This window comes from Meriones unguiculatus, chromosome 6, assembly GCF_030254825.1.
Source record: "Meriones unguiculatus strain TT.TT164.6M chromosome 6, Bangor_MerUng_6.1, whole genome shotgun sequence".
NCBI classification, from domain to species: Eukaryota; Metazoa; Chordata; class Mammalia; order Rodentia; family Muridae; genus Meriones; species Meriones unguiculatus.
Genome location: NC_083354.1, coordinates 51,610,970 through 51,637,343, shown reverse-complemented (window position 1 = coordinate 51,637,343; position 26,374 = coordinate 51,610,970). Strand labels below are relative to the sequence as shown.

Here is a 26,374-nt window from a genome sequence, read left to right as displayed (position 1 = left end):
TGAAGCAAGACTGACACTTCTGCTGCCTCTGATACTCAGAAGATTCTGTCCAACTAGGACGGCCCTCAGCTTCTCTCCATGCTCCGAGTGCCTAATGTGATCTTCTGTGCTCTAAGCAGCAGGGAGCTGAGGCATCTGCTGAACAGTGAGATGTGCACGTGTGTGCAGCACCAGCTAACTTATGTGTGTATGTGCGGCAGCACATGTCTACAGCCTCAGCGCTTGGGAGATGAAGACAGGAGGAACAAGAGTCTATGTCCAGCCTTAGCTGTGAGTCTGAGAGCAGCCTGGACCACACGAGACACTATCACCGAAGGGGAGAAAAGCTACGTACACACAAAAGATGGAAAAACACAAAACAGGGCAAAGACTGACCAGGAAGCCAGACATTAGAGAGCAGTGAATCATCCCTGAGCTGCTCAAGGTTTCTCCTCAGATCCCACAGAGCCCTGTAGGACATCATCTGGTCCTGTGGCTATCTATGCTGGACTGAGCTCTGGTGATTAGATATGCTACATGAAAGAACCAACTTCACACAAGGAGATTATCTTCCTAGAGCGTGGCCTATTTGGTAGTTCTTTAAAGGGATTCTATGGATGGAATGATTCAGCGGGCCAAGCTCAGTTCCTAAGGCCTAAAAGAGGGCAACTCATAACCATCTCTTCCTTGGACACCTACATTAACATGGCATATACACATTCAAGCTTGTACCTGCAAGCACACACACACACACACACACACACACACACACACATACACACACACACACAGTAAGTGCTGGCTACGGTGGCACATGCTACCAGAACTTGGGAGGTAGATCTCTGTAAGCTAAAACTACCCTGGTCTACACAGGGACCAGCCAAAGCTACACAGTGAAACCCTGTCTCAAAACCAAACAAATGAAAGTAAGAAAAGTTAGGGCAGCTGGGTATAGTTGCACATGCCTATAATCCCAGCACTCAAGAGGCAGAGGCAGGCAGATCTCTGTGAGTTTGAGGCCAGCCTGGTCTACAAAGGGAGTCCAGGAAAGCCAGAGCAGTAGTTATACAGAGAAACCCTGTCTCAAAAAACCAGACAGACAGACAAGAAAGAAAGGTTGGGGTGAGGGAGCACTCTGTAGGTACTTTTCTGAAAGACAAAAATTACCAAAATGGGCACAAAAGAAATAAAAAGCTTACATAGCTCTGGGGAAATTAAGTTTTTTAACTTGTGACAATTCATATTTGTACTCTGCATTGTGAATATGCAATTAAATGTTAAAATCTTTATATTACATTTATTTCTGCATTTATTTTGTACACGTGCCTTTTCATCTGTTCAAACACAAAGCACAGAATCATCATCATTAGCTGATTTGTGCACACTGCTCATCCATACATGTGTTAATGCAGAAATGTGTCTACAATATTTGCTTTAAAAGTTTGTGTGTTTTCAGAGCAAAAAGACCAGACACAACACCTGGCTGACGGCTTCCAGGATAAGCTTGACCAGACTATGGCTTCTATCATGCACAGTCTTGAGTTGCTCCACTAACAGCTCACCTCCCTGGTGGGGGCTGTTCTACAAAACTGGAGAGCTCTGGACTTACTAACTGCTGAACAGGAAGAGACTTGCCTTGTGTTGAGGCAGGAATACAGCTTCTATGTCAATGAATCTGGGCTGGTGGAACAAAGCATGCAAATGCTCTAAGATTCCTGGCAAGTTCTCCTGGCATGCTATGCACCCAAAACCCCTACCCCATGATACGAAAGCCCTCTGGTAGCTTGGCTTCTTCCCCTCTTTGACATTTACTGGCCACTGGGGCCCTACTTCTCCTAGCACCCTGACTCATCCAATTTCTAAACCATCAGATAAGTAGCATTACAAAAATCACCGCCAACCAGGTTCTTGGTTTAGGGCCAAACAATTCCCCACATAGAGGCTGATGACTGTGATGACACCTACCCTTTATAAAACAAAAAAGGGGAGATGTGGGGCCAGTGAGCCATGCGACCAGGGGAGCTGGCCCAGAGCAAGAATGAGGTTGAGACATGTCCAAACCCCAGAACTCTCATGAGACTGGCAGAAGTAGGAATGCTTCCTCCCTGCTCTGTATGTCCCAGTGCACGCTGCCTCGTGTCCCCCACCTCTGCCACCCTTGACGTACCCTGGTGGCCAGATTACAGGTTAAACTTCCTCTCTTCTTATCATGACATGTCTAGAAAGCATCTGGAATTCCTCTTCATAAAAATGAAACATTCCCTGCACTTCAGTCCCAGCCAATTATGTATGCTCACCCTACCCACTCCCAAGGTTTATTTAGCCCTGTCCACCCCACCCCCCAAATAAGGAGAGCTGTTTCACTGGAAACTGCCTCTGGAGAAGGTTGTTTCTCCTGCTTCCTGTACCCACCCACAGATCAGTGTGTGTGTGTGTGGGGGGGGTATTTATCCTGTGCAAGGCCCAACAGAGTTAAAAAACAACCAATACCAAGACAAAGCAACTGATAAATTATCTTTGGAAGTCACATGATAGCCTACAGAGGTGAGGAATGAGGATGCAGCCCCAGCTTTACCTATTTACATTATGCATCTATAAGGCTATTCCCTGGTGAAAGTACACACACATGCATAAAATAAAATATAGATTATGCCCCAAAGGACCAGAGGCAGAGTTGACTATATAAACTCTGCCCACATTGAATTTCCAGGGTCTAGTGTAACCCTGCCTGGTTTAAATTCTCGATCCTCCTGCCTCCACCTCCCAAGCGCTGGGGTTACAGACTCACAACACCATGCTTGATTTCTGCTTTTAAGAACGAACTCTACTGAACACTTACTACTCCACAGGAATGTCTAAGAGATATTCAAAAGAGAGTAAAACAAACTACTGAATGCTTGATCAATAGTGACGCTCAACAGATAAAAGAAATAAATACAACCCAAACATTCTTGCTGCCCATTCTATGTGTTAATGTGTCAGTTTCTGTGGTTAAGAGCACTGTCTGCTCTTCCAGATGTCCTGAGTTCAATTCCCAGCAGCCACATGGTATCTCACGACCATTTATAATAAGATCTGGTGCCCTCTTCTGGCATGTAGGTGTACATGCCAATAGAGCCCTCATATACATTAAATGAATAATGTATATGATTTGTAATGTATAAACAAAGAAAGATGAACATCTTTGTTTCTTCATCCTTTTCATGCTTTGTTGGAAAAGTCATGATATGCTTTTTACAAACGTTTCACTTCCCACAGAGGTCAGAGAATATATATAGGTTAATCTAGAGGTGGAGTTACAGATGGTTGTGAGCTGCTATGTGGGTGCTGGGTATTGAAGCTGGGTCCTCTGCAAGAGCAGAAGGTGCTCTTTGACAATGACCATCTCTCCAATCCTGTGATATACTTTTTAAATTGGAGAAACAATACAGGCAGGAAGTGGTAGCATGTGCCTGTAATCCTAGGGCTTGGCAGGCCGGAAGCAGATTAGGAGTCCCAAGGTCATCTCTGCTACAGAGGGAGTGTGAGGCCCGTCTGAACTACAGGGCAGACTGTCTTTAAAAACAAAAAGGAAAAGAAGGAAAAAAGAAAAGAGAAAAGGCCAGACATAGTGGTACATGCCTTCAATCACTCAGGAGGCAGAGGCAGGAGTTTGAGACCAGCCTGGTCTAGAGAGCAAGTTCTAGCAGGATAACTAGGCAGCCAGGACTACATAAATAAACTGTCTCAATTAAAAAATGAGAGAGAGAGAGAAGAAAGAAAAAAATAATAAAAGTTTTAAATTAGAAGACAGATACTATTAAAACAGAAAACAGGCAAACTACAAGCTAGCTAGAAATACACAGTTTAAAAAGAAAAATTGAGCTGAGAATGAGAATAAGACAAAAGCCCTTATTGTAATACCAGTGTTCAAACAATATTTTTAAGCTGTACACATTTAAACTTTACTTCTAACATAACACAGCAAATGCTTACTACATCCAATAAATTGTAGCAGCGTCATCAATCAGCACACATAAACTTCTTTCTGTCAAGTTCCTGATCTAAAACCAGAATTTCGTCTGTGATATATACTAAGAAAATAATGTCAGGCTTTCCAATAAATCTCTAACTATTCAAATAGTTCTTTAAAATTAAAATGCTGTCAGGTACAGTGGTTAATGTCTCTGATCCAGCACTTAGTAGGTGGAGGCTGGAGGATCAAGTTCAAGGTCAGCTTCAGCAACACAGCTAGCTTGAGGCAATGATAGATTATATGAGCTCTGTCTCAAAAAACAAGAGAGAAAGAATGCTCAATAGTTTTATAACAAGCTGCCACACTTGTCTTTCGTACATGATGGAGAGGAATGACACCACACAGAGCTCATGAATTATCAAGGTCATTCGACTCTTAACAAGTACTCACTTTTACGGATTCTTCTGTGTTAAGCTTATTTCCTTTCACCAAGACAATTTGGAAAGGGTTGTTGTTGTCCCAAACATGCTGTAAAAGAATGAAATAAACACGGAGGCTTTTAAGTGAAAGGAACGAATACGACATGATAGCTGTGGTGGCTAGTCAGATGACCCAAACTATAGCCATCTGGGAGGACGAAACCTTAGTTGAGAAGGTGCTTCTACAGAATTTGGCTGGAGGCAAGCCTGTGGTGCTTTTTCTAGATTGATGCAGAAAGGGCCAGTCCGCTGTGGGTGTGCCGCCCCTGGGTTCCATAGGAAAGCGGGCTGGGCAAACCATGAGGAGTGAGCCCTCCTTCAGCACCTCTCCATCAGCTCCTGCCATCAGGTTCCTGCATGGTTTGAGTTCCTGCCTTGACACCCCCCTCCCTCCCCCAGGAACCATGACACTGGATGTGTAAGCTAAATAAACCCTTTGCTCCTCAAGTTGCTTTTGGCTATGGGGTTTCATCACAATGGTAACCTAACTAAGACGCTAGCCATGGAGGTCTTCCAGTTCTCACATAGGGCGAATTTATGGAAACAGAGCTCTGATCTAACAATTAAAAATCACAAATACTTCCAGACAAGGTGGTGGATACCTTTCATCCCAGAACTCCAGAGGCAGAGACAGGCGAATCTCAAGTTTGAGGCAAGCCTGGCCTATGGAGCGAGTTTCAAGATAGCCAGGGCTATGCACAGAGAAACCCTGTCTTGAACTCCATTTCTCCCCCCTAAAAATCATAAATATCAAATTAAGCATTATAACTACTAGCACTCAATTTTGCTAAGAAATGAAGGGAGGCAGAGGGCAAAAAGGGGATGTGCTCAAACATATCTGTAATTCCAGCACATAGGAAGGTGGGGCAAGATAATTGCCTTGGGTCTAAATTAAATAAGAAGTTCTGTGTCAGCCTGAGTCTACAGTGGATCATTGTTTTAACCCTCACATTCATATCAAAACTATTCTGATTAAACTGATAGAAATTAAATAAACTGCAGTTAGAAAGCTGAAGCAAGCTTGTCACAGACCAAAGCTACAAGAAAGACTCTGAAAAAAAAAAAAAAAAAAGAAACAAAACATAAATATACGGTCTGTGTCCTGTCTCAAGTTGATAAAGTATAATGTCTAGTCTGATAGTATTTGGTGAGAGAACACTAAAAATAGCATGCAGAAAAAAAATAAACTATTTTTCAAGTAAATGGCAATAAGCTTTTGGCAAAGATGTTGATTTTCACAGAAGGAGAAGTGAGCAAAGGAAACAGGTCTGAGACTTAGCACACAAACTGAAAATCACATGGCTCTGGGGTTACCAAAGGCTGACACAGGAAACTTACGGAAATAACTCGTGTTTTCTTTGGTGGTAAAGGGAGAGGAAGGTTGGATGAGTTTCGGTTGATGGCAGCCTCTATAGCAATCATTTCTTGCTCATACATTTTCTTGATCTTACAACATTCCACAAGAATGAAATGGGGCAGGGTCCTATTCATTACACAATTTCGGATATACTGCAATAGCAAGAGAGACAAAGGAAGAGATTTTTAGGCAAGCATGTAAATCAACAAAGAAAATTAATCTGAATGACACTATGCTAAATGTACAGTACATGTATATGCTACTCAATTCAGTATCAATAATGTAATCATTTAAATCACAACGCAGGAAGGCTTGAGGCAGTGCACCAGTCACTGGCTACTCTTCTAGAGGACCTAGACTGGATTCCCAGCATCCACAAGGTGGTTCATAACTGCTAACCCCGGGTCCAGGAAATCCAGAGCCCACTTCTGGATTCTGTGGGCACTGCATATCATGGTACATAGACATACATGCTGCCAAAACAGCCATACACATAATATAAAGATAATTTAAAAATACTACACTACAGGAGGTGGTGAAATGGCTTAGTGGGTAAAGGCACTTGTCACCAAGCCTGATGACTCATGCTTACCCTTGACCTACATCGTGGTTCCAGAGAAACAGTTCCCACAAGTTGTTCCCTGACCTTCACAAGCACATCCTGGTGCACACAAATATACACAAAACAAATGGCAATGTAATAAAATCACATCACAGCAACTGGCATGGCGGTGCATCCTTGTGGCGCACTGCTGGGAAACTAAAGTTAGGGACCACAAGTTTGAGGCCAGCTGGGAAAACAGCAAGTTAGCTCAGTATGAGCAAGAGAGACCTGACTCAAAAAACAAAGGTCTGAGGATGTAGTCTGGAGAGATGGATCCTCTGCGCAGCAGGTGCAAGGAACCCAGTCCAGTCCCCAGCACAAACAAACAATCAACAAAGCCCCATCTACTGTTAATTGAGTGCCTAATTACCTAGGAATGGAGTGAGAGGGACACACACAGTATGGCTATTCTTCATCAAGAGACCAAGCGCCATTTCACAGTTCATGGCCATGAAAATCCAAAGGGTTAACTTATATATCCCATTATCTCTAAGACGCAAACATAAATTGATTTGTCTGATGCCCAAGTTATACTTTAGCTAATCTGCCAGGAATGGTATATGTGGTTCATTCCAGAGGATCCCTGAGATGGCCCTTTTTCAGACAGGACTCGAGGTGAGCATTCCAGCAGTTTACCTAGGAAAGACTTTCTGGTCTTTCAGCCTATGGCTCTATTTTATTTTCGTAAAACTGGAGGATGCCTTGCAAGATAACAGAACATGAGGAAAAGAAGTTTGTGATTCCAGGTTGCTCACCAAGCACTTTCACTTTCTTCCTCCTCATCAACCAGAGTCCAACTGCCCCAAAGCTGTGCATGTACACTGTAACTGTCCTTTGCCCCTCCCGAATCAGGGGCCAACAGCAGAACCTTAACAAAGGGTATGAAATTCTGTGACCTTTTAAACTAATCTCAACCCATTTTCCTTCTGGACACTTGAAACAAGGTATCACACAGCCTGAACTGGCTGGACTACACAGCATGAGTTGCACTGCCACACCTGGCTTCAAATCTTTCCTTCCATACAGGTATCACTCTAATATTTGGCACCTGCCTAAGAAGGCAGGCGTGTTAGCTAGCTCACACGTATAGCTCAGCAGCTGGGAGGCTGATGCAGGATTACTTCCCTGAGGGCTATAGAGCGGGGCCTTGGTCTCCTAAACACCAACACTTCCATAAAACAAAAGCCAAACACTGACCTCTCACGTCAAGTGCTACTCCTTTAGCAACCACTTCTTAGTTCCCAAATCAATACACCTATCTTTATGTTCCTCGATGACAAAGCCAAGCATATATTCACAAGAAAATCTTGAGCCAGGCTTGGTGGTACACAGCTTAGGCCCAGCACTCAGGAAGCAGAGGCAGATGGGTCTCTGGGAGTTCCAGACCAGGATGATCTACATACATAGTAAGGTACAGGGCAGCCAGGAGACATAGCACACACAAAAAAATAACACAACTTAAAGAGCAAATCTTGAGGGGAATGGGATAATGTACTGTCTGCACTGTACCTCTCTTATGTGAACTCCACTGCACTCCAGAAACAACTTAAGGCAGCTTAATGTCTTGCAATGAGAGAGTGAGACCATTAGTTAACTAGTTTGTTTGCTTATTTGCTTATTTATTTATGGACAGAGGGGAGAGTGTATGCAATATGCCACGAATGTAGAGGTCAGAAGACAATTTCCACTTCCACCTTATGGGTCCCAGGGATCAAAACTCAATTTATCAGGCTTAGAAGCAAATACCCTATACTCACAGAACCATCTCACTGGTCACTGCAGGCAGAATATACTCAAAGAATTCAAACAATATGCACACAGACACAAACACACCAACTGGGACCTAACAGTTGTAATCCTTCTCCCATAGGTGGAAGTAATACAAATAAAAAATATGACAAAGCAGTGAATGGGAATTTGACAATAGTAAAGCACATGCTCAAAATACAGAAGGCCCTGGGTTCAATCCTCCCCGCCCCCAAAAAACCCCTAGAAGAATCTTTTTCTTTTGAAACTGTGCCATCGTTATGAGTGCATGTGCAATGGGGGAGTCGGCACAAAGGCCAGAGGGTGGCTCTGTGGGGTCGGTTCTGTCCTTCCACCTTCACCTAAGTTCCTGGAGCCAAATCCAGCTCCTCAGCTCAGCTCAGCAACCACCTTAACCTGCTAAGCCATCTGGCTGGCCCTCAAATTTTTACTTTTTCTATGAGGTGCTTGTAAGTATCTATCTAAATAAGTAAGTTTTTTTTTTTTTTTACTTCCTTCAGAATATGACACTTAAATCACATTTGTATAAAAAATAATAAGCAGCTATACATAGCACACTGCTAGGAATTCATGCTACAGGAAAATAATGTTAAGCACTAAAATAATCCACAAACAAGGGTGCAAACTCACTGACGCATATTTACAGGCACGACCATTATGCCCCGAGCAAACATAACTGGTAAAAAGTCAAACACATGCCAAACATTAGTGATGATTACTTAGGGGCAGGGTCCAGTAACAGATGTTTACTGTATAATCCCATAAAGCTTTCGGTAGGTCCCAAACAACGGTCAGACACAGGCACTTCCTTAAAGTTGAGGAAGTTAAGGCATCGGTGCGCACTGTTCTATGACAGTCAATATACATACCTGGAACTGAATTAGTGGGTGCTCGCCAAATACATACTCCACTCTCCCACTGACTTGTAACACATAGTCGTAGGGGCTAGCTTCATCTTCCTTTCCATGAATAGTCAAGCGTTTCTGGATTGCTAATTCATTTATTTTTATAGGATTCAAATTGGGAGACACTTGAAAACTAAATACATCCTAAAAAGAGGAAAGGCAGAAAACATGACACAGTTTGTATTTGGCTGGAAAACAATTGTGCTCAAATATTCAATATGCTAAACATGTACACACATATAATTTGTTTTCTGATAATTTATACGTTATGTCACTATATTCTGAGTGTCACGGCTCCCAAGGTAAAATTAATATTAGTTGAAGTAGCTGGGCAAAGTGGCATTATCCTACAATCCCAGCACTTAGGAGATGGAGCCAGAAGGATCGGGCGTTTGGGCCAGACTCAATACTTTCGATCTGTATAGTAAGTTTATTCTTTTGAAGAATACACGGGATTTATACTCTATTGTTTGGAATCTTTGGTAACAGGAATATTTACTGGTCATTTAAAAAAATATTTATTGAGAAGTAAAATGCCTAGTTTCTTTGAAGACTCAGTTGTATCATGTGATGTTTTGCTGGAAGCTGTCTTGTGAGAGGGCATGTGTTTAGCTGTGAGCTGTCTCGTGGTAGGGGCGTGAGTTCGTCCAGCTGAAAACATCCCTGGGTAGGCTTTGAGGACAGGATATATTTATATAAGCCCATGGAGAGTGAGATAACACCTTTTAGATCAAAATCCCTGTGTTGGTCTTTGTTCTTCGACATTTCACTTCGCAGAACGATATGCTCCAGAGAACTTCTTGGGGCATTCCAACTGAGTCTTGCAGCTTCCGCTGACTTGTCCAAATCTGCTGAATCATGTTGATTCATGTTGCTGTTTGGTGTTGGCATTTGGACTGATGGTATCCAGACAACGAAGAATGGACTTACCTCAAGGAAGTACTTCTAAAAAGGTCTACAATACCCTTTTCCTATTAACCTTCTTTCTCCTCTACCTCAGTGGACTGCAAAGGATAGAAGCATTTAAGAACGCTAGATAAAGTAGGTTTGTTGAAAAAAATCTAAGCCTACAGAGAAGCCTCCTGGTTTTATGAAAAGCAAAACAAGGTGATATATATGATTGTTTACTATTTCTTTATGCAAACATTTAAATATCATATTCATTTGTTTTACTTCAAAGAAAAATATCCCACACCCCAAATTAGCTGAAGTTTACTACTGGGCAATAATCCAGTGGATAGTATCTTATTTGTTATTATAAAACCTGTGGCTGGGATACTACTGCAGGCACTAGTTTTTCAAATGTTACTTTGTTTGGGAGTTCCTTAAAGCTTCCAACCCCCCAACACCAGGTAGGGGAAAAAGAAGATTGTAAGGGAGAGAGGATATAGCCCTCTTTATTGCTTCCTGCTGGGCAGGGTTGTAGGATTCTTTTGGGGGCAGACCAATGTCTGTTGTCAGGATATCCAAAGGTCCAGATAACCAGCAAACCAGCAAGCCAGAAAGCCAGCAAGCGCAAGAAGCAATCTTCCTCCAATCTACTTCTACCCACTGTGCCTTCTTTTTCCTCTGAGCTATCATATTTGTATTCCTCAGAATTCAACTAATTTCAGCTGACAAAGCCCACTCTCTGCATGAGACTATTAACAGGTGTGGGCAAACTAAAATCCCCCAACATGTTTACATATAATAAACCAAAATGTCCACAGTAGGGGTACAGTTCAGCAGCAGCCCACTGGCCTAGCATGATGTCTATTTATTATTGTTATTTTGAGTTTTGGAGACGGGGTTTCTCAGTGCTGTCTTGGAACTTGCTGTGTAGACCAGGTTGGTCCTGAACTCAGAGATTTGCTGCTTCTGTCTGGCCCTGGAAATTAATATGTGCACTACTAAGTCCTGCCTAGGTTTTGATGACCAGCGCAGACGGGGGAAAAAAGCCTATATGGGTAATGGGTAAGAAAAGATATATATCCTATTATTAACCCATAAATTCATGATTTCTGTCCAATTTTACAAACGTAAAGAAGGACAGGGCTGTTGGGCACTGAACCTATGGTGGTGTGTATACTAGGTAAACACCCTACTTCTGAGCTACACTCACAAACAACACCAACCAAAACAACAATGGGGGTTAGAGCTGTAGTTTAAGGGTCTGCCGGCAAGCATGAAGCCACGGATTCAAACCCTAGTGCTGCACCTGCCACGCCAGCAATGGAGACAAGCAGATATGGATCAAAAGTTAAAGGTCATTCATGAGACCTGACTCAAAAAAAAAATATCTCTTTAAGAAGCTAGAGGGAATGCTCAGCAGTAAGAAGCACTGGCTATTCCTCCAGCATCTACATAGCATGGCAGCTCACAACTGCCTGTAACTGCAGTTCTAGGGGATCCAACGCCATCTGGCCTCTGTGGAGACCAGGCAGGTAGTGCACATATATGCAGGCAAAAAGCTCACACATGTACAGTAAAATAAAAATGAGATATCACCTTAAATTTTCTATTCTTTTAGAACTGCAAAACACAGTTAAACAGTGCAGTCTGACAGCTCATTTCTATACTATTATAACACATGGAAAACTGTACAAAGGCTTTAGAGAGTCCTATGCAGTTACAAACTAAGCACCGACTCCACAAGTTCTCTTTGTAGTAGTGCTTTCTAAGCAAGTGCTTCTGAGAATGGAGCAGTAGTCTGGTAAAGAAAGAGACTCACCACAAAATAACATAAATATTTTATCAAGCACTACCTGGCTATTTTCAAAATGCACAGCTACGATCAGCTTTCCTCCGTAAAGTTTATCTTCCAAGTTCTCCAGGACAGATGTCTCATGCTCAGGGGGGTACGTGTGCTTTAGCCAGTCAATCCAAGACAGCCCCACTAGAGACTGAATCTTGTCCTCACTGAATTTGCGCATTTTTCTTCTAAATTCATTCACTTCAGGATCCTTCAAGGCATCAAATTCATGAAGACCTAAAGAAATTTTGTAAAGATGTCAGTTTTTTAGTAGCTAATAATAATCAAAAAAAGAAGAATATCACAAAATATCTTCAATACAAACTAACTTGGATATCTGACTTTTACCAAGCAGAGAAAACAACAAAAAACTACATGGAAGATGACAAACGCATACAGATAAAATGAGTCTTGTGTATAAAATACAAATGCTGTGGGATCTCTAGAATGTAAATTTATTAACATTATGTAGAACTATAGATGGGTTACCATCAAAACTGGGCATGCTGCAATACTGTAGAATTTGGGGTTGGAGGCAGAAGAGCTGCTACAAGTTTCAGAACAGCCAGAGCAACACAGTAAACAAACATATACTCTCTCAAAAGTAAAAATGTAATAATAAAAAAATGAAATTTATAATACACATGACAAAAGAACCATAGATTTTCCTGCATAGTCTTATATACCTGTAAAAAAATTAAAAATTACTGAGCTGGGTGCAGTGGCCCATGCCTGTAATCCCAGCACTCAGGTAGGCAGAGGCAGGCAGATCACTGTGAGTTTGAGGCCAGCTTGATCTACAAAGGACAGCCAAGGATACATAGAGAAACCCTGTCTCAGAAAAGAAACAAAAAAACATTACTGTAAATTAACTGTGGGTGACCTACATAATTTTAGGAGAAACATTTGGACCCCGAGCTGGCATGTGTAACCAGGCACATATGCCCCAGGATAGCTATGAATGTGGCCCAACAGAAAACATCATGAAGAATTTGGGGGAGGGGGTTGGCTTTTGCATAGTTCCTGAGCATAAACTCTGTAGGCTTAAGACTGTGTCGCCTACAATGGGAATTCTTAGCGTGTACAGTTAACATTCTTCTGTTCACAGTAATAGCTATTACAGGGTTGGAAAGAGAAATGAGCACCCAACAGCAAAAATCAAACCCTTTACTACATCTAATCCATGTCTTTTCTTGGTGGGGCAGTGGGGGGTATATTTGAGACAGGATTTTACCACATGCCCAGGCTGCTCTCAAATTCAAATTCAAGGCAATCCTCATGCCTTGGCCTGCCTGCTAAAATTGCTGGGTGCACCGCCATCCTCAGCTCTAAAAACCTTCTGAATGTTTGCCGATTGTCTACCTGTCTGTTTCTGCAGTCCTAACCTAATCCTAGCCCTCAGCACCCTCCATCAGCAACTATCACAATTTTCACAGATTCCTTGTTGCTGTTGTTTTTTAAGTTATACATGTTTATTGATTTGGTGGGAGAGAAGAGACAGGCAGGCAGGCAGACACACACAGGAGCACACAAGTCAGTAGAAGATTTGTTGGAAGCGCTCTCTCCTTCTATCGTGTGGGTATTGGGAATCAACCTCAGGCTATCCTGTCTCCAGGGTCTTTATGACAACGGCCATCAGCCTTAGCTTGAAGGCTTAAGCTCTCCAATTTCTCACTCCAAGCAAGCTTTCTACAATGCAAATCTGATATTACTTCCCATTTAAATTCTTTCCATAGAAAATTTCCCAGAATGGGACTGGGGGATAGGGCTCAGCTGCTAAGAGTGTGCATTCCTCTTGCAGAGGTCCAAATTTGCTCTCAGCACCTACTTTGGTGGGGAGGGACTCACAGCTACCTGTAACTCCAGCTCCAGACAACCTGGCACCTACACTCTCATACACATACCCAAATACAAGCACAGAATTTAAAAATAAACTTTTCAAAAAAATTCCTCAGGGAACAGAAGTGGGAAGAGTGTCCAATTCACTAACTGGGCCAAGAGGATGTATGTTCACAGGGCCTGATGGAGAGGAACTTGGAGGACGGGGCTCAAAGCTGAGCTGGTGGCACCTCAGTCTTCAGGTTCAAGCAAAGGGGCCTCTGCAATGTCACTATGCTCTTTGGAGAGCTTTTCTTGTACAAAGGTTTAACTTTTGCCCATTCTCTTGAATTATCAGAAAAAAAGATTCCAGCCCAACGAAGATGAAATGAATCCTTCCACACTGATGAATACCCAGGGTCCATTTGCTCCACTTAAATTACAAATGGGATTTAAGGCATCAGAGCAGGCTCAGTGTCCTCCATGTCTTTCAAGCTCAAACATTTCACTAGATCTGAGGGGTAATGGCAGGACTGTTGATTTTGGAGCTATTCTTGATGACCCGTCACAAAGTGAATGAACGAGACAAACGCTTCTCTGAAGAATAGAAACTGTTCACTGTAAAGCAGCATGATGCTCATGAACGGGAAAGGCATCCTGCTTCAGTCTTTTGTTATAATGACACATGAAAAGGAAGTGGAGGGGAGTCGGGGGCTCCCAAGAGCTTAAGCAGTAAATCTCGAACTTTTCTGATAACTCTCCCTGCTCTGAGCTACTGTGTACCTAAATAGTCTACACTGCTTATGCTTTCAGACTCTTTCAACAACTATTATAAATTCTCGTTAGTCTTCAGGAAGGCCATCTCTGTAGGACATTCCCTTTTTCTTGCCTTTCCTATAAACCCCTTCATTTGCCAAACTTGTCAGCACTGAAACCGGTTTAGAATTACTCCCCAAGCAGCCGTCCTCAATTTACTTAAGATGACCCTTGTCACTGCATTCTAGTGTCTCCTAATCCCTTACTTCTCACAGTGAAGTTCCATATTTACAAGTTCAATATAAACTGGGCGTGGTGACACAAACCTTTAATCCCAGCACTCAAGGAGGCAGAGGCAACAGGATCTCTGAGTTCCATGCCAGCCAAGGCTACAAAGAGAAACCCTGTCTTGAAAAAACGAACAACAATAAAAAAAAAAACAAAATCAAACAACAAAAAAAGATTCAATATACACTGAAGAACGGAAATCACTGCTGATCTATTAACAATTTCTTCTTTGATACTAATGTGTAAGGGTTTATGCACATAGCTGTGCACATAAGCTGGGGGGGGGGTTCAGGTGTTTTTCTCAGCAACACTGACCACCTTCCTTTGTGACAGGATCTCTCACTGTTCTGGAGCTCGCTTATTAACCTAGAGTGGGCAGCCAACAAGCCTCCAGGATCCTCTTGTCTCTGCCTGAGTACGGGGATTACCAGCAATTGCTCAGCGTGTTGTTGTTGTTGTGTGTGTGTGTGTGTGTTTGTCTGCTGGAACGGCGTCTGTTAGATAGTTCTGGTTGTCATGGACATTGCTATGTAGACCAGGTTGGCTTCAAACTCACAAAGATCCTCTTTCCATGCTTTGCCTACCAGTGCTGGGATTAAAGGTACCACCACTCCTGGCCTATGTATATTCTTTTTATAAAGTAATGCTGCATGAATTTTGAGAACCACTGAAAAAATCTTTCAAAAGTAAAGTCTGGGGGCCAGCAAGATGGCTCGCTAAGAGATACTTAAGGGAGGATGCTTGCCACCAGGGCTGATGGCCTAAATTTCATTCCTGGAGCCCACATGGCGGAAGGAGAGAATGGACTCCTACAACCTGTTCTCTGACCTCCACATGTGCACAAACAAGCACACACCTAAACAAATGAAAAATGCTTCAATTACATCCGGGGTGAGCGAGATAGCTCAATGGGTGAAAGTAACAGTTGAAGATCTTGTCCTCTGACTCCACATGTAAACTGTACGCACACATCCACACGCAGCACAACACAAGTTTAATTTTTTTTTTAAATTTAGGAGCTAAGGTTAAGTAAGCATGGTGGCACACTTGTGAGGCAAAACCAGGTCGATCTCTGTGAGTCCAAGATCAGCCTGTTCTACATAGTAAGCACCAGCCAGCCAGAAGATAGTGAGAACTCTGTCTTTAAATTTATTATTATTATTATTATTATTATTATTATTATTATTATTATTATTTAAATGGAGGAGGAACAGGCATAGTGGCAAATGTCTGAGGAATTTAGAAATCTCAAATTTAAGCCTAGGTAGGTCTATATAAGCTAGTTCAAGGTCAGCCTGAGTGGCAATAGCAAGACTGTGTCTCAAAAATGATACTACTACATGCTAGTGTTCTCGGTATCAGGAGGCACTCTGTATGCTATCAAAGGAGAAAGGTAAATGTCAACCCAGCTACAAACCCCTCAATCTATAATGGTGTCCTGCTTGCAAGGCAAGCTACTGAAACAAGCACAAAGCTTGTAGGAGTAACCAACCAATATCTGATTTGATTGAAGCCCCCTTCATGAGATGAATCCCACACCCTATACTGCTTAGGAGACTAAGAACCTGAGACCAGGTAGTCTAGAGACCTGGGGAAAACCAAATATTACTGTTCCATTAAAGGAACATAGCAATAAAATTGCTAGTTATATTCCTCATTATATTCGGCTATACTGATTGATCAGTGCTTTGTCCAGATCTTCAGGAACACTTCCTCCTGCAACAGATGGGAAAAAAATGCAGAGACCCACAGCCAGACAATATGCAGAGTCTGAAAGAGACCTTGAAACACTCAGCCCTAAACAGTATGTCTCCATAAAATCCTTCTCCTCAGGGCTCAGGGAACCCTGCAAAAAACCTGTTGGAAAGAATGTAAGATCCAGAGAGGAAAGAGGACACCAAGAAAACAAGGACCTCTAAACAGCAGGACCGAGACACAGAAGAACCCACAGAGCCTGAGACAGCATGCACAGCGCCTGCATGGCTCTGCACCAGATACGGTCCTAGGGCTGAGAGGAGAGGTGGACACATGTCCCGTCCCTAACCCAGAAGCCTTCTCCAACTGATAACCACTAGCTAATGAAAATTTAGTTTTCTACAAGGAAGTCTCACCAGGGAAACAAACTACTCCCAATGGTAGGCTGCGTGTCCAGCTGTAAATGGCCAAAAAAAAAAAAAAAAATCCTGAAGTCAATGACATCTTTATCTTTGGAAGTTCTTTGTCTCATAATGTTGTGCCAGACCTGTTTTTTTTTTTTTAAGCCTTACAGGTCATTTGTATATATTATGGCATTCCTGTGTGTGTGAGAAAGAGAGAGAATGCTTTTTCTTTGACTCTTTTTCTTCTCTTTGTCCTATTCCAATTGGTTTGTTTTATCTTATTATATATCTTATTTTATTATTATCCTTTAGATGCCTTTTTGTTTTCTAACAAAACAGAAAGGTGAAGGAAGATGAGGATAAACTGGGTGGAGGAAGGGAGCAAAATTAGAACATATTGTATGAAAAAATCAATTTTAAAAAATAAAATTAATAAATTTTTTTAAAACTTTAAAAGCTATAAAAACAAATAAAAGCTTGGGACTGAAGAGTAATTCAGAGATGAGTTTGCCTAGCATTAATGAGGCTTTGGGTTTGATTCCCAGGACCAACACTGACAGAAAAAAACATGCCATAAATAACTTAAGCTAAGTAATTCAAATTTAAACTTAATTTTCTGTATACTTTCTCCTAAGAAAATTATTTTTAAAAAAGTGTATTCATATAGACAAATATTATACTTAAAAAGCATGAGAAAACAGTTTGGTCACACTAAAAATATTACTGCACTCCTACAGACCGCCAAGGCAAGCTGGCAAGTGACCAGTCTCCATCGGCACTGGCGAGTATAACCATGGGAGGCCCAAGCACGCACAGAGTGGGAGCAGATGCCAGGCCTGGCGAGGGGAGGAGTGCTGCGTGATGATGATCCCAGGGCTGGGCACATCAAGCCAGCACTCTGGCACTAGCCTCACAGCTCTCTTTGGAAATGCTGATTCTGAGACAAGGGCTCACCAAGCTGCAAGGCTGCCTTTAAAGCTTCAACATGTGATCTTCCTTCCCTGGTCTCTAGAGCAGCTAGGACTACAAACCTCTGAAACCATTCTCTTCAGACTGCTGATAAAACTGTCTGGCTATGATTCTACTTTACTGGGTGCTGTAGAAAACAAGGCAGCGGAGCATACATTCACAGGAGGGAGAAGACGGAGCACAAAGAGGGACTTGGTAAATAATTATTTAGGATAAACAGTAAAGAAAACATGAAGCACATCATCCTAGAGGAAACGGTATTTTTAGCCTGCTCAGGGCAGTTCTGCTGTAAAAGTTCTATTGTTTTCTTTGGACAGAGGAGGCAGCAACCTTGTTCCTGAAGTTAAACTGAAGTAATTGTTTATTGTTTTCTCAGGAGGCATGACCTCACCCAGCCCTGGATACAGTCATTATGGACAGAGCAGCAACTGCAGACATGGCCTCGTTAGGTATGAAGAGTGAGGACTTGTTCTGAAACAGACTTCCTACATAAAAACTTTTAGCATATGATCTTAAAGAATTGCCAGATCCCCTAAAAATAAATACTTATAAACAGCTAAGAGCATATAAACTGCTTAATTTGTGCTATAAGTACCGTTTACATCTTGATCAACTTGCAGAGCACATTACACAAAACACAGATGCAGTAAGTCACAAGACACTGCGTGAACCGCAGGGTCTATAGCTTTGTAGCACACCCTCATGCTGTGGTGGCTGGAGTACGGCTGAGATGAGAAGGCGAAACTCTGCTCAATCACTCTATCCGAAGACACGGTTTAGCCCAAGCATATCCTATGTAAGTAATATTTGCATTTCCTACATTTTTATTTGCTAAATTTGCAGGCTTACGACCAGTTAGTGGTAGCTAGTTAATCTACATCTAAGATTAAAATGGCCATTAAGAGTAATCTAAGTTTTGGGGCTACAGGATGGTTTAGTGGGTAAAGATGCTGACCACCAAGCCTTAAGACCCCAGTTCAATTCCCCCGAGAACACAGTTGATGGAAAACCAGCCAAAACCTTGTCCTCTGACTTACACAGAGAGAGTTAAGCAAGCACTCACACATAAATAAATAAATAATAAATAAATAAATAAATAGCTGTGATAGAACAACTTGGAGTGCTACCTAAGCACCTTACTGAGTTCTTCCCTCCACCCCAAAGAAAAAAAATACCTTAAAGGGGGGAGGGGCACTGTATTGTGCTACTATAGTGAATCTCAGCAAAGCAAGCAGTCAATCAAATCCAAAAAGCTCCAGGACTTTCTGATTTGGGATTAATCTTCCAAGTCCTAGCCTTAGCAACCCCACCTAAATCAGATCAGAACTTTCTCTAAAGCAAGATGTTGACAGACATTAAATATTTTCTGCTAAGATTTCTATAGCAAAAAAAAAAAAAAAGAATTTAACTCTTCTATGTCCTCAAATTTCTCCAGAAATTCTTTTTGTCACAGGGTCTTGTCTAGCTAGCCCTTGACTAGTTTCTAGCTTGCCATGTAGTTGAGGATGACTTTGAACTCCTGACCTTTTTCAGCAGTTCATGCATGCCAGGGAAGTATCCTACCAACTAAGCCCCTTCTGACATCTTCTGCCCCTAGAAATAATTTAAGGAATCAGGGACATATCTTTATTTGATACGAAAATAACATCTAATTAAAAACAAGTTCAATGAAAGAGCAAAAATCTGCCAAGAACACAAGTTAATTTATAGAAACATTAATCAACATATGGTCTTAATTGGTAAACAATTACCTATAAAATAGTTCATATTATGAGAGGATTATGGGTAGTTCATTAAAAAAATAAAAATCATCTATTAAGAAAGGATTTCTCAGCCAAGTAAAGCAGTGCGTGCCTCCAATATATCTGCACCCATGAGGCTGAGGCAGAAGGGTATCAATTTCAACTTGTCTGAGCCAGAGTCTCATTATATAACCCCCTGGCTGGCCTCTAGGACTGGGACTACAGGAACACACCATGACACTCAGTGAGTGGCAATTTCAAGACCTCAGCTTGTCTACATGGTGAGACAGACACCAATCTGGGCCATTATATATGACCATTTGTTGGGGGACTTTCTCAAATTATATGAAGCAAACAAACAAACAAAAACAAAAAAAAACAATTATTTCTTTCCCATTAAATACCAATTCTTTTGTAAAATAAAAATAAATCAATAGTAAAGAAAGAGACATAAAATGCAAGCCCTTGGATGCTATGGCAACATTACATTGCTAGAGCTGTGTCTAAACATTCACCCTTCAGCTCTACACACACCTTATTCTCCAACCCTCAACATGCCAGTCTATGAACTAAATGTTGAGACTAATACCTTAGAATACACTTACATGTTAACACACAGAACAAAAATAAAGAATTCATACTGAAAACTTCTAAATTACCTTTTCCAATAAGGACTCCAATTTTTGAGTCCAATTTTTCTGCTGGGTCACAACTTCTAGTCACTAGTTTGAGAACTGGAAGAAAAGGTCTAACATCACAAAGTCTTCGTGTTTCGTCTTCAAGTTCCTCGTATACAGCAGTTTGATTCACACATGCAAACATATAGGAGTCAATGTCCATAAGGAGGTTAAACATTGGGTAATTGTGAACTTGCTTCCATAACATCTGCAGGGAAAAACAGTAAGATTTATCTGGAATACTGCCACATGTATAAAATATATATATATATATATATATATATATATATATATATATATGAATACCTATTAGCACAGTTTGCAAAAGTCAGAACTCATGGGGCTAGAGATAACTCTGCAATTAACTACACTGGCTAAAAGCCAGGCATGGTGATGCACGCCTACGATCCCAGCGCTCTGAGAGGCAGAGACAGGTGGATCCGAGTTCAAAGGCCAGGGATGGGAGAGGTCACCTAACTCGGTGACAAAGAGGGAAGCGGAGAGAAAATCAGCCCAAGAGTAAAAAATGCCCTCTCTTTGAGACCAGCCAGGAGATGAACACATCCTACAGGTTGCCCTTGAACTGCCTGAAGCAAACTTGAGAGCTGCTCAGAAATTCAACCATCAGAAGCTCACCAGTGGGACTCCAGCTGGCTCCTGCTGGGTATTTGTACACCCTGATTTGATGGTGTTTTGCTAGCTCACGTGCCACTTGTTCTTTTACTTTTGTTTGCTATATATTTAATAAGCTTGTTCATTCTAAACCAAAAGTACAGTTATTACAGATATTCTCCTGATGATACAAAACAGCAAATTAAAATAGGTTATATAGGGAATTGTTGTGCATAGCACACAAAACATGTAAAGAAAATTGCCCGTGTAGATTAAGCGCTAATAATATTTAACATTCCTAAAAGTAACTTTGAATAAAAAACAAAAACAAAAAAAAAACAAGATTGATCAGAGTGTGGTAGAATGGGTCTGTAATCCCAGCACTTAAAGCAGAGTCAGGAGAAACAAAAATTCAAGGTTATCCTCCACCGTAAGTCCAAAGCCGGCCTAAACTATAAGAAATTCTAAAAATGTCTGAACTATAAATCTTAATGTCATACATATTTCCTAATTTAAAAAAAATGAACAGTATCAATGGTTAACTCAAAGTCAGGCAAGGTTAAATGCCGTAGGAGAAAGCTGGTATGGGGACACACACCTGTGATTCCCAGCGTTTGGGTAGAGGAGACAGGAGGAATAGTTCAAGGCTATCCTCAGCTACATAGTGAGTAGTGATCAGCCTGGGCTACATCAGGTCCTGTGTCATAAACAAGACAAACAGCCAGGCATGGCAGCATATGCCTTTAATTGTAACACTGGGAAGTGGAGGCAGGTGGATCTATGTGAGTTTGAGGACAACCAGAGCTATACAATATAGCAAAAACAAAAAGGCAAAAACAGACAAACTAGAAACTCTCAGTACCAATGCAATAGCTAAATTCTGCGTTTTCTTTTAACTTTATAAATTATACTTTTAGAATTCTCATGTATCAATAATTATTATAAAATATATCTGACAACTTTTCTGATTTTATTATGCAACTTTCAGTTTAATCACAGTTTAATCATATAATTTAATGCCTTTTTTTAAAAAGTCTATTTTACATGTAGTTCTTGGTGAATTTCCTTCAGGCTTAGTAGTCTTGAAATAACTGCACTGTAGAGAGTAGGCAAGGTGTCTCAATGGACAGGCCTTGATGCCAAATCTGATAACCTGCGTTCAATCACTAGAACCCTCATGATGGAAGGAGAAAGCCAGCTCCTGTGACCTCCACACATGCAGTTACACATGCACCCCTGCCACACACATGAACTCACACTAATACACACCCACATAAGCGTATGTATCAATAAGTAATAAGTAAGTAGATATATTAGGTGAAGCTGAGACAGACCTTGGGACAATTAGCAAGGCTTCCTGTGAAGATTGTTAAGTATTTTATTTTAAACTAGGCAGGTTTAAGGACCCAGAGTACATGACCTTGGGCAGGGACTCACGCCTCTCCCCAGACATTTCCTCAGAATCTCAAACAGCTATTAACTGTGTTTACAGAGAAGATATGGCTCGTTTCCTGCATCCCTGTGATCTAGACTTTCCCTTATCAACTGTAATCCTGCCAGGTGCACCCGTCCTCCCCCCAGGATCCATCTGGTGATCTCATTAAAAGAAACAGCCCTCCAAACCCAAAGTTGTGTATGTGATTGATTGTTCTTAAAAATATCACAACTGAACTTTTAGCTTTAAGGAGCCTGCAGCATCTTTGCAAAGCATGGTAGCTCGTGCCTTTAATCCCAGCACTTGGGAAACAGAAGCAAGCAGATCTCTGTGGCATCCGAGGCCAGCCTACTCTATACAGCAAGCTACAACCCCAAATGCCTCCTCTGCCTGTTTCCGTCTCCCACTCCCACCTCCCCCAACTAACGGGGGATTACAGCACGTCATCATGACTAGTGCCAATCTTTCTTAATACAGACATTACATATGGATTTAAAACAAAGGTGGGAAAATAAACATGTTTATATATAAAAATAGGTCATATCAAAAATTTTAAAATGGTCTGAAATGTAATCATCTCTCAGTTTTGCCACATGATCTACACAAATAACATTTTCTATAATGAATTTTCCACTAGGTTACACTGAAGGTAAGCTAAATCTTGAGAAATTCTAACTGTAAACATACCTGTTTAATATAAGAAATGGTGGCTTCCCGGGGTACTTCCAGCTGGATATAAATGCCAGTGGGCAGAAGGAAATCAACAGATATGGAGCCATCAGATGCGATCTGTGAATCCACTGCCCAGATGTCAAGGATGTCTGCCATAGCAGGAGGCATTATAGAGCGGAAGCACATTCATAACCTTGAGGTGCTGGAAATCAAGCAAAATGGAAAAAATCACCATTAGCCAATTTCTACAATAAAACAAAACACAACAATCCAGGCATGCTGGAACAGTTTTATGGTCCTAAGCTATTTGGGATATTGAGGCAGGTGAATCAGTTGAGCCCAAGAGCTAGAAGCCTCAAATGTGAAGTACAGCAAAACTCTAAGAAAATGGCAAACTACCAATCTATTAGCTCTCTTAAAAAATATATATATTTTTTCATTTTATGTGTATAGATGAGTGTCTTGAGTGTGCATGTGCATTGTACCCGCCTAGTGCCTACAGAGGCCGAGAGAGTCATGGGGGAGCTGTTAGTTAGGTGATTTCCAGCTAGAAACCAAATCCAGGCCTTCTCCAAGAGCATCAAATGGTCTTAAGCCTCTGATCCATATATAACTCCTACAACTAGTTCTTAATTTCAGGACAGACAGTAATGCAATAGGAGTCCAATTAAATGTAGTTTGTTTTTCTTATCTCGGGGAGGGTACGTAAACATGAGTAAAGCCATGGAGAAGTTACAAGAAGTTGTGAACCACCCAGTGTCATACTGGGAGCTGACCTGGGTCCTCTTGAAAAGCAGCAAGTGCTCTTAGCCACTGAGCCATCTCTCCAGACCACTAAATGTGGTATTCAAACAATCAAAGGGGAGGCTGAAGAGCCGGCTCAGCACCAGGTCCTACAAGGAAAGAGAACCGATTGCCACAAGCTGTCTTATGGCAACCGCACGCACGCACACACACACACACACACACACACACGTAAATCTGATAAAAATTTAAAATAATAAGATAGCCAGAGAAAGTCAGAAACGGGGGCTCATGTCTGTAATTCCACTATTTGGAGGCTACACTGGAGAAGAAATGAGTTTAAAGTCAGCCTGAGCTACATAGGGAGACTTAGCTTTTAAAAATAAAAAAAGGGGCTGGAGAGATGACTCAGCAGTTGAGTACTTTCTGTTCTTCCAGAGGTCTTGAGTTCAATTCCCGGTGACCACATGGTGGCTCATAACCAACTATATTGGGATCTGATGCCCTCTTCTGGCATGCAGGTATACATGCAGATAGAGCACTAATATAAATCTTTAAAAAATGAAAATAAAATGAAACTGGAAAAAACAAAACACACAGGGCTGGGAGATGACTCAGCAGTCGATTGTTGCTGCTCAGACGGAGTTTGATTTGGAGCACCCAGCTTGAGTAGCTGGAACTCCAGGAACTCCAGAGGATCCAACACCTCTGGCTTCCTCAGGGACCTGCAATCATGTCTGCACATGCCCACACAGAGATACATATTTAAAAATAAAATACTTAAAAAGAATAAATTATGAACCTAAAAAAGCAAGAGGAAGTCACTAGAAATCAATTATTTAAATTCTCTTTCAGTCATCACTATGTAAATTTACAGACACATAAGGAAGGTACACTGACCCAGATCTAAGACACTTAGCTTACTGTGGTATCTGATTACAAGCACACAGAGCTATAACAAACAGCAACAGCAAAGGTGATAAGGTTTCTATCAAGGTTTCTTTGATTTTTGGCTTTGGGGGTTTCATTTGAAACAGGGTCACCCCATATAGCCCAGGCTAGCTTCAGAATACAGACCCTCCTATCTTCCACAGGCCTAGGTAACAAATGTGTGCCATCACATCCTGCTTTGTAGAGTTCGGTTTGGTTTGGTCTGGTACAGGGGGCTGGTTTGGAAGGCCAGGATCTTGTACTATGTTAGCCTAGGCTGGCCCTTAAACTCACAGCAATCCTACCTCGATTTCCCAAATGCCAAGATTACAAGTGTGTTATCAACTGCCCAAAATTCAGTTTCCAAATGCTGGTGGTCAAACACAGAGCCTTGGATAGTCTAGGCAAGCACTACACATACAGAGTTCCATTCCCAAGACAAGTGGAGGTGTTATTTAAGAGACAGAGCCTCCTGTGACCCAGGTAGCCTGGAGTTCCAGTACCTCCTGCTTCAACTTCCCAAATGCTGGAGTTACAGGCATACACCACCATGCTTGTTCCAACTGGAAATACTTTTAAGCCAGACATAGTAGTATACACCTTTAATACCAGCATGCAGGAAGCAGAAATGGGCAGATCCCTGAGTTCAAGCCCAGCCTGGTCTACAGAGGGCTACACAGAGAAACTGTCTCAAACAAGCAAAAGAGAAATACTTCTAGAACAGAGCATGGTAACAAATACCTTTCTTTCTTTTCTTTCTTCCTTCCTTTCTTTCTTTCCTCTTTTATCCTTCCTTCCCTTTCTTTTTTAATTATTATTATTATTTTTTTTTTGAGACAGGGTTTCTCTCTGTAGCCTTGGCTATCCTGAACTCAATTTGTAGACCAGAGAAAGGTATGCACCACCACTCCCTGTTCAGTAACAAATACTTTTAATCCTAGCATTTAGGAGGTAGAGCCAGAGGTGGGAATGGTCAGGGACCAGACTGATCTATAAAGTTTCAGGACAGCCAGGAATACACTCAAAAAACAAAACAAACAACAACAACAAAAAGCAAAACAAAAAGGAGGCAAAGGCATTCAGATCTCTGGGAGTTTGAGGATAGCCTGGTATTCAGAGCAAGCTCTAGGCAATAAAGACCTTGTCTCAAAAAAGAGCACGCATCTCCAAAACTAAAATTACAACTGGGTGGTGGTGGCACAAACCTTTAATCCCAGCACTCGGAGGAAGCATAAGCAGGCAGGTTTCTGAGTTCCAGGCCAGCCTGGTCTAGAGTGAGTTCCTGAAAAGCCAGAGCTACACAGAGAAACCCTGTCTAGGGATAAGAGGAAAGAAAATTACTAGTGTTGGAATACAGACTAGACGGGGAGGACATGCCTAGCATTCATGAAGTTCTGAGTTCAAGCCCCAGCACTGCACCTCCCACTGTTGCTATTAAACTGAAAATAGAACATTTAGTTCCTCTTTGCCTTGTCACCCTTATTTCACACTACATGCAAAAGCCAGTCTATGAGCTTCAGGTCAGGAGGTGTCTTAGGAGTAACTCCTTGTTTTAAAGGTAAGAAAACTAAATTCCAGAGACATCCCTAAGCAGGAAGACAGAGACAGGAGCAGGAAGGATGTTGTTTTATTTTTCAAAGCACTTAGCCATGTTTCCCTTGCCTCCTTTAAAGGAAATATTCTGCACAGGGCTACCAACTCCTCAATCATTATATCTTTTTCTTTTTCTTTTTTTTTAAGTATGAAGGCACTGAGAACAGAAACATTTTTAAAAGTATGAAAACAACTTTCCAGGGAAGCTAAAGCGTATGGAACACAATTAGCCCCACTGAAGCCCTAGATAGTAATTACAGCA

At 41.6% G+C, this 26,374-nt stretch overlaps 1 protein-coding gene across 2 annotated transcripts in view; it reads right to left on the bottom strand.

The window, feature by feature from the left end:
* Pik3cb (phosphatidylinositol-4,5-bisphosphate 3-kinase catalytic subunit beta) overlaps positions 1 to 26,374 on the bottom strand; it is a 104,477-nt gene that overhangs the window by 46,100 nt on the left and 32,003 nt on the right. For both annotated transcript variants that reach the window (XM_021636595.2, XM_021636594.2), the window contains exons 3-8: positions 22,861 to 23,047; positions 20,109 to 20,334; positions 11,791 to 12,014; positions 9,011 to 9,190; positions 5,752 to 5,922; positions 4,385 to 4,462 (exon numbers count right to left, since the gene is read on the bottom strand). In XM_021636595.2, coding sequence (XP_021492270.1) covers positions 4,385 to 4,462; positions 5,752 to 5,922; positions 9,011 to 9,190; positions 11,791 to 12,014; positions 20,109 to 20,334; positions 22,861 to 23,031 — 1,050 coding nt within the window. In that variant the 5' untranslated portion in view covers positions 23,032 to 23,047. The remainder of the gene's footprint in view (positions 1 to 4,384; positions 4,463 to 5,751; positions 5,923 to 9,010; positions 9,191 to 11,790; positions 12,015 to 20,108; positions 20,335 to 22,860; positions 23,048 to 26,374) is intronic.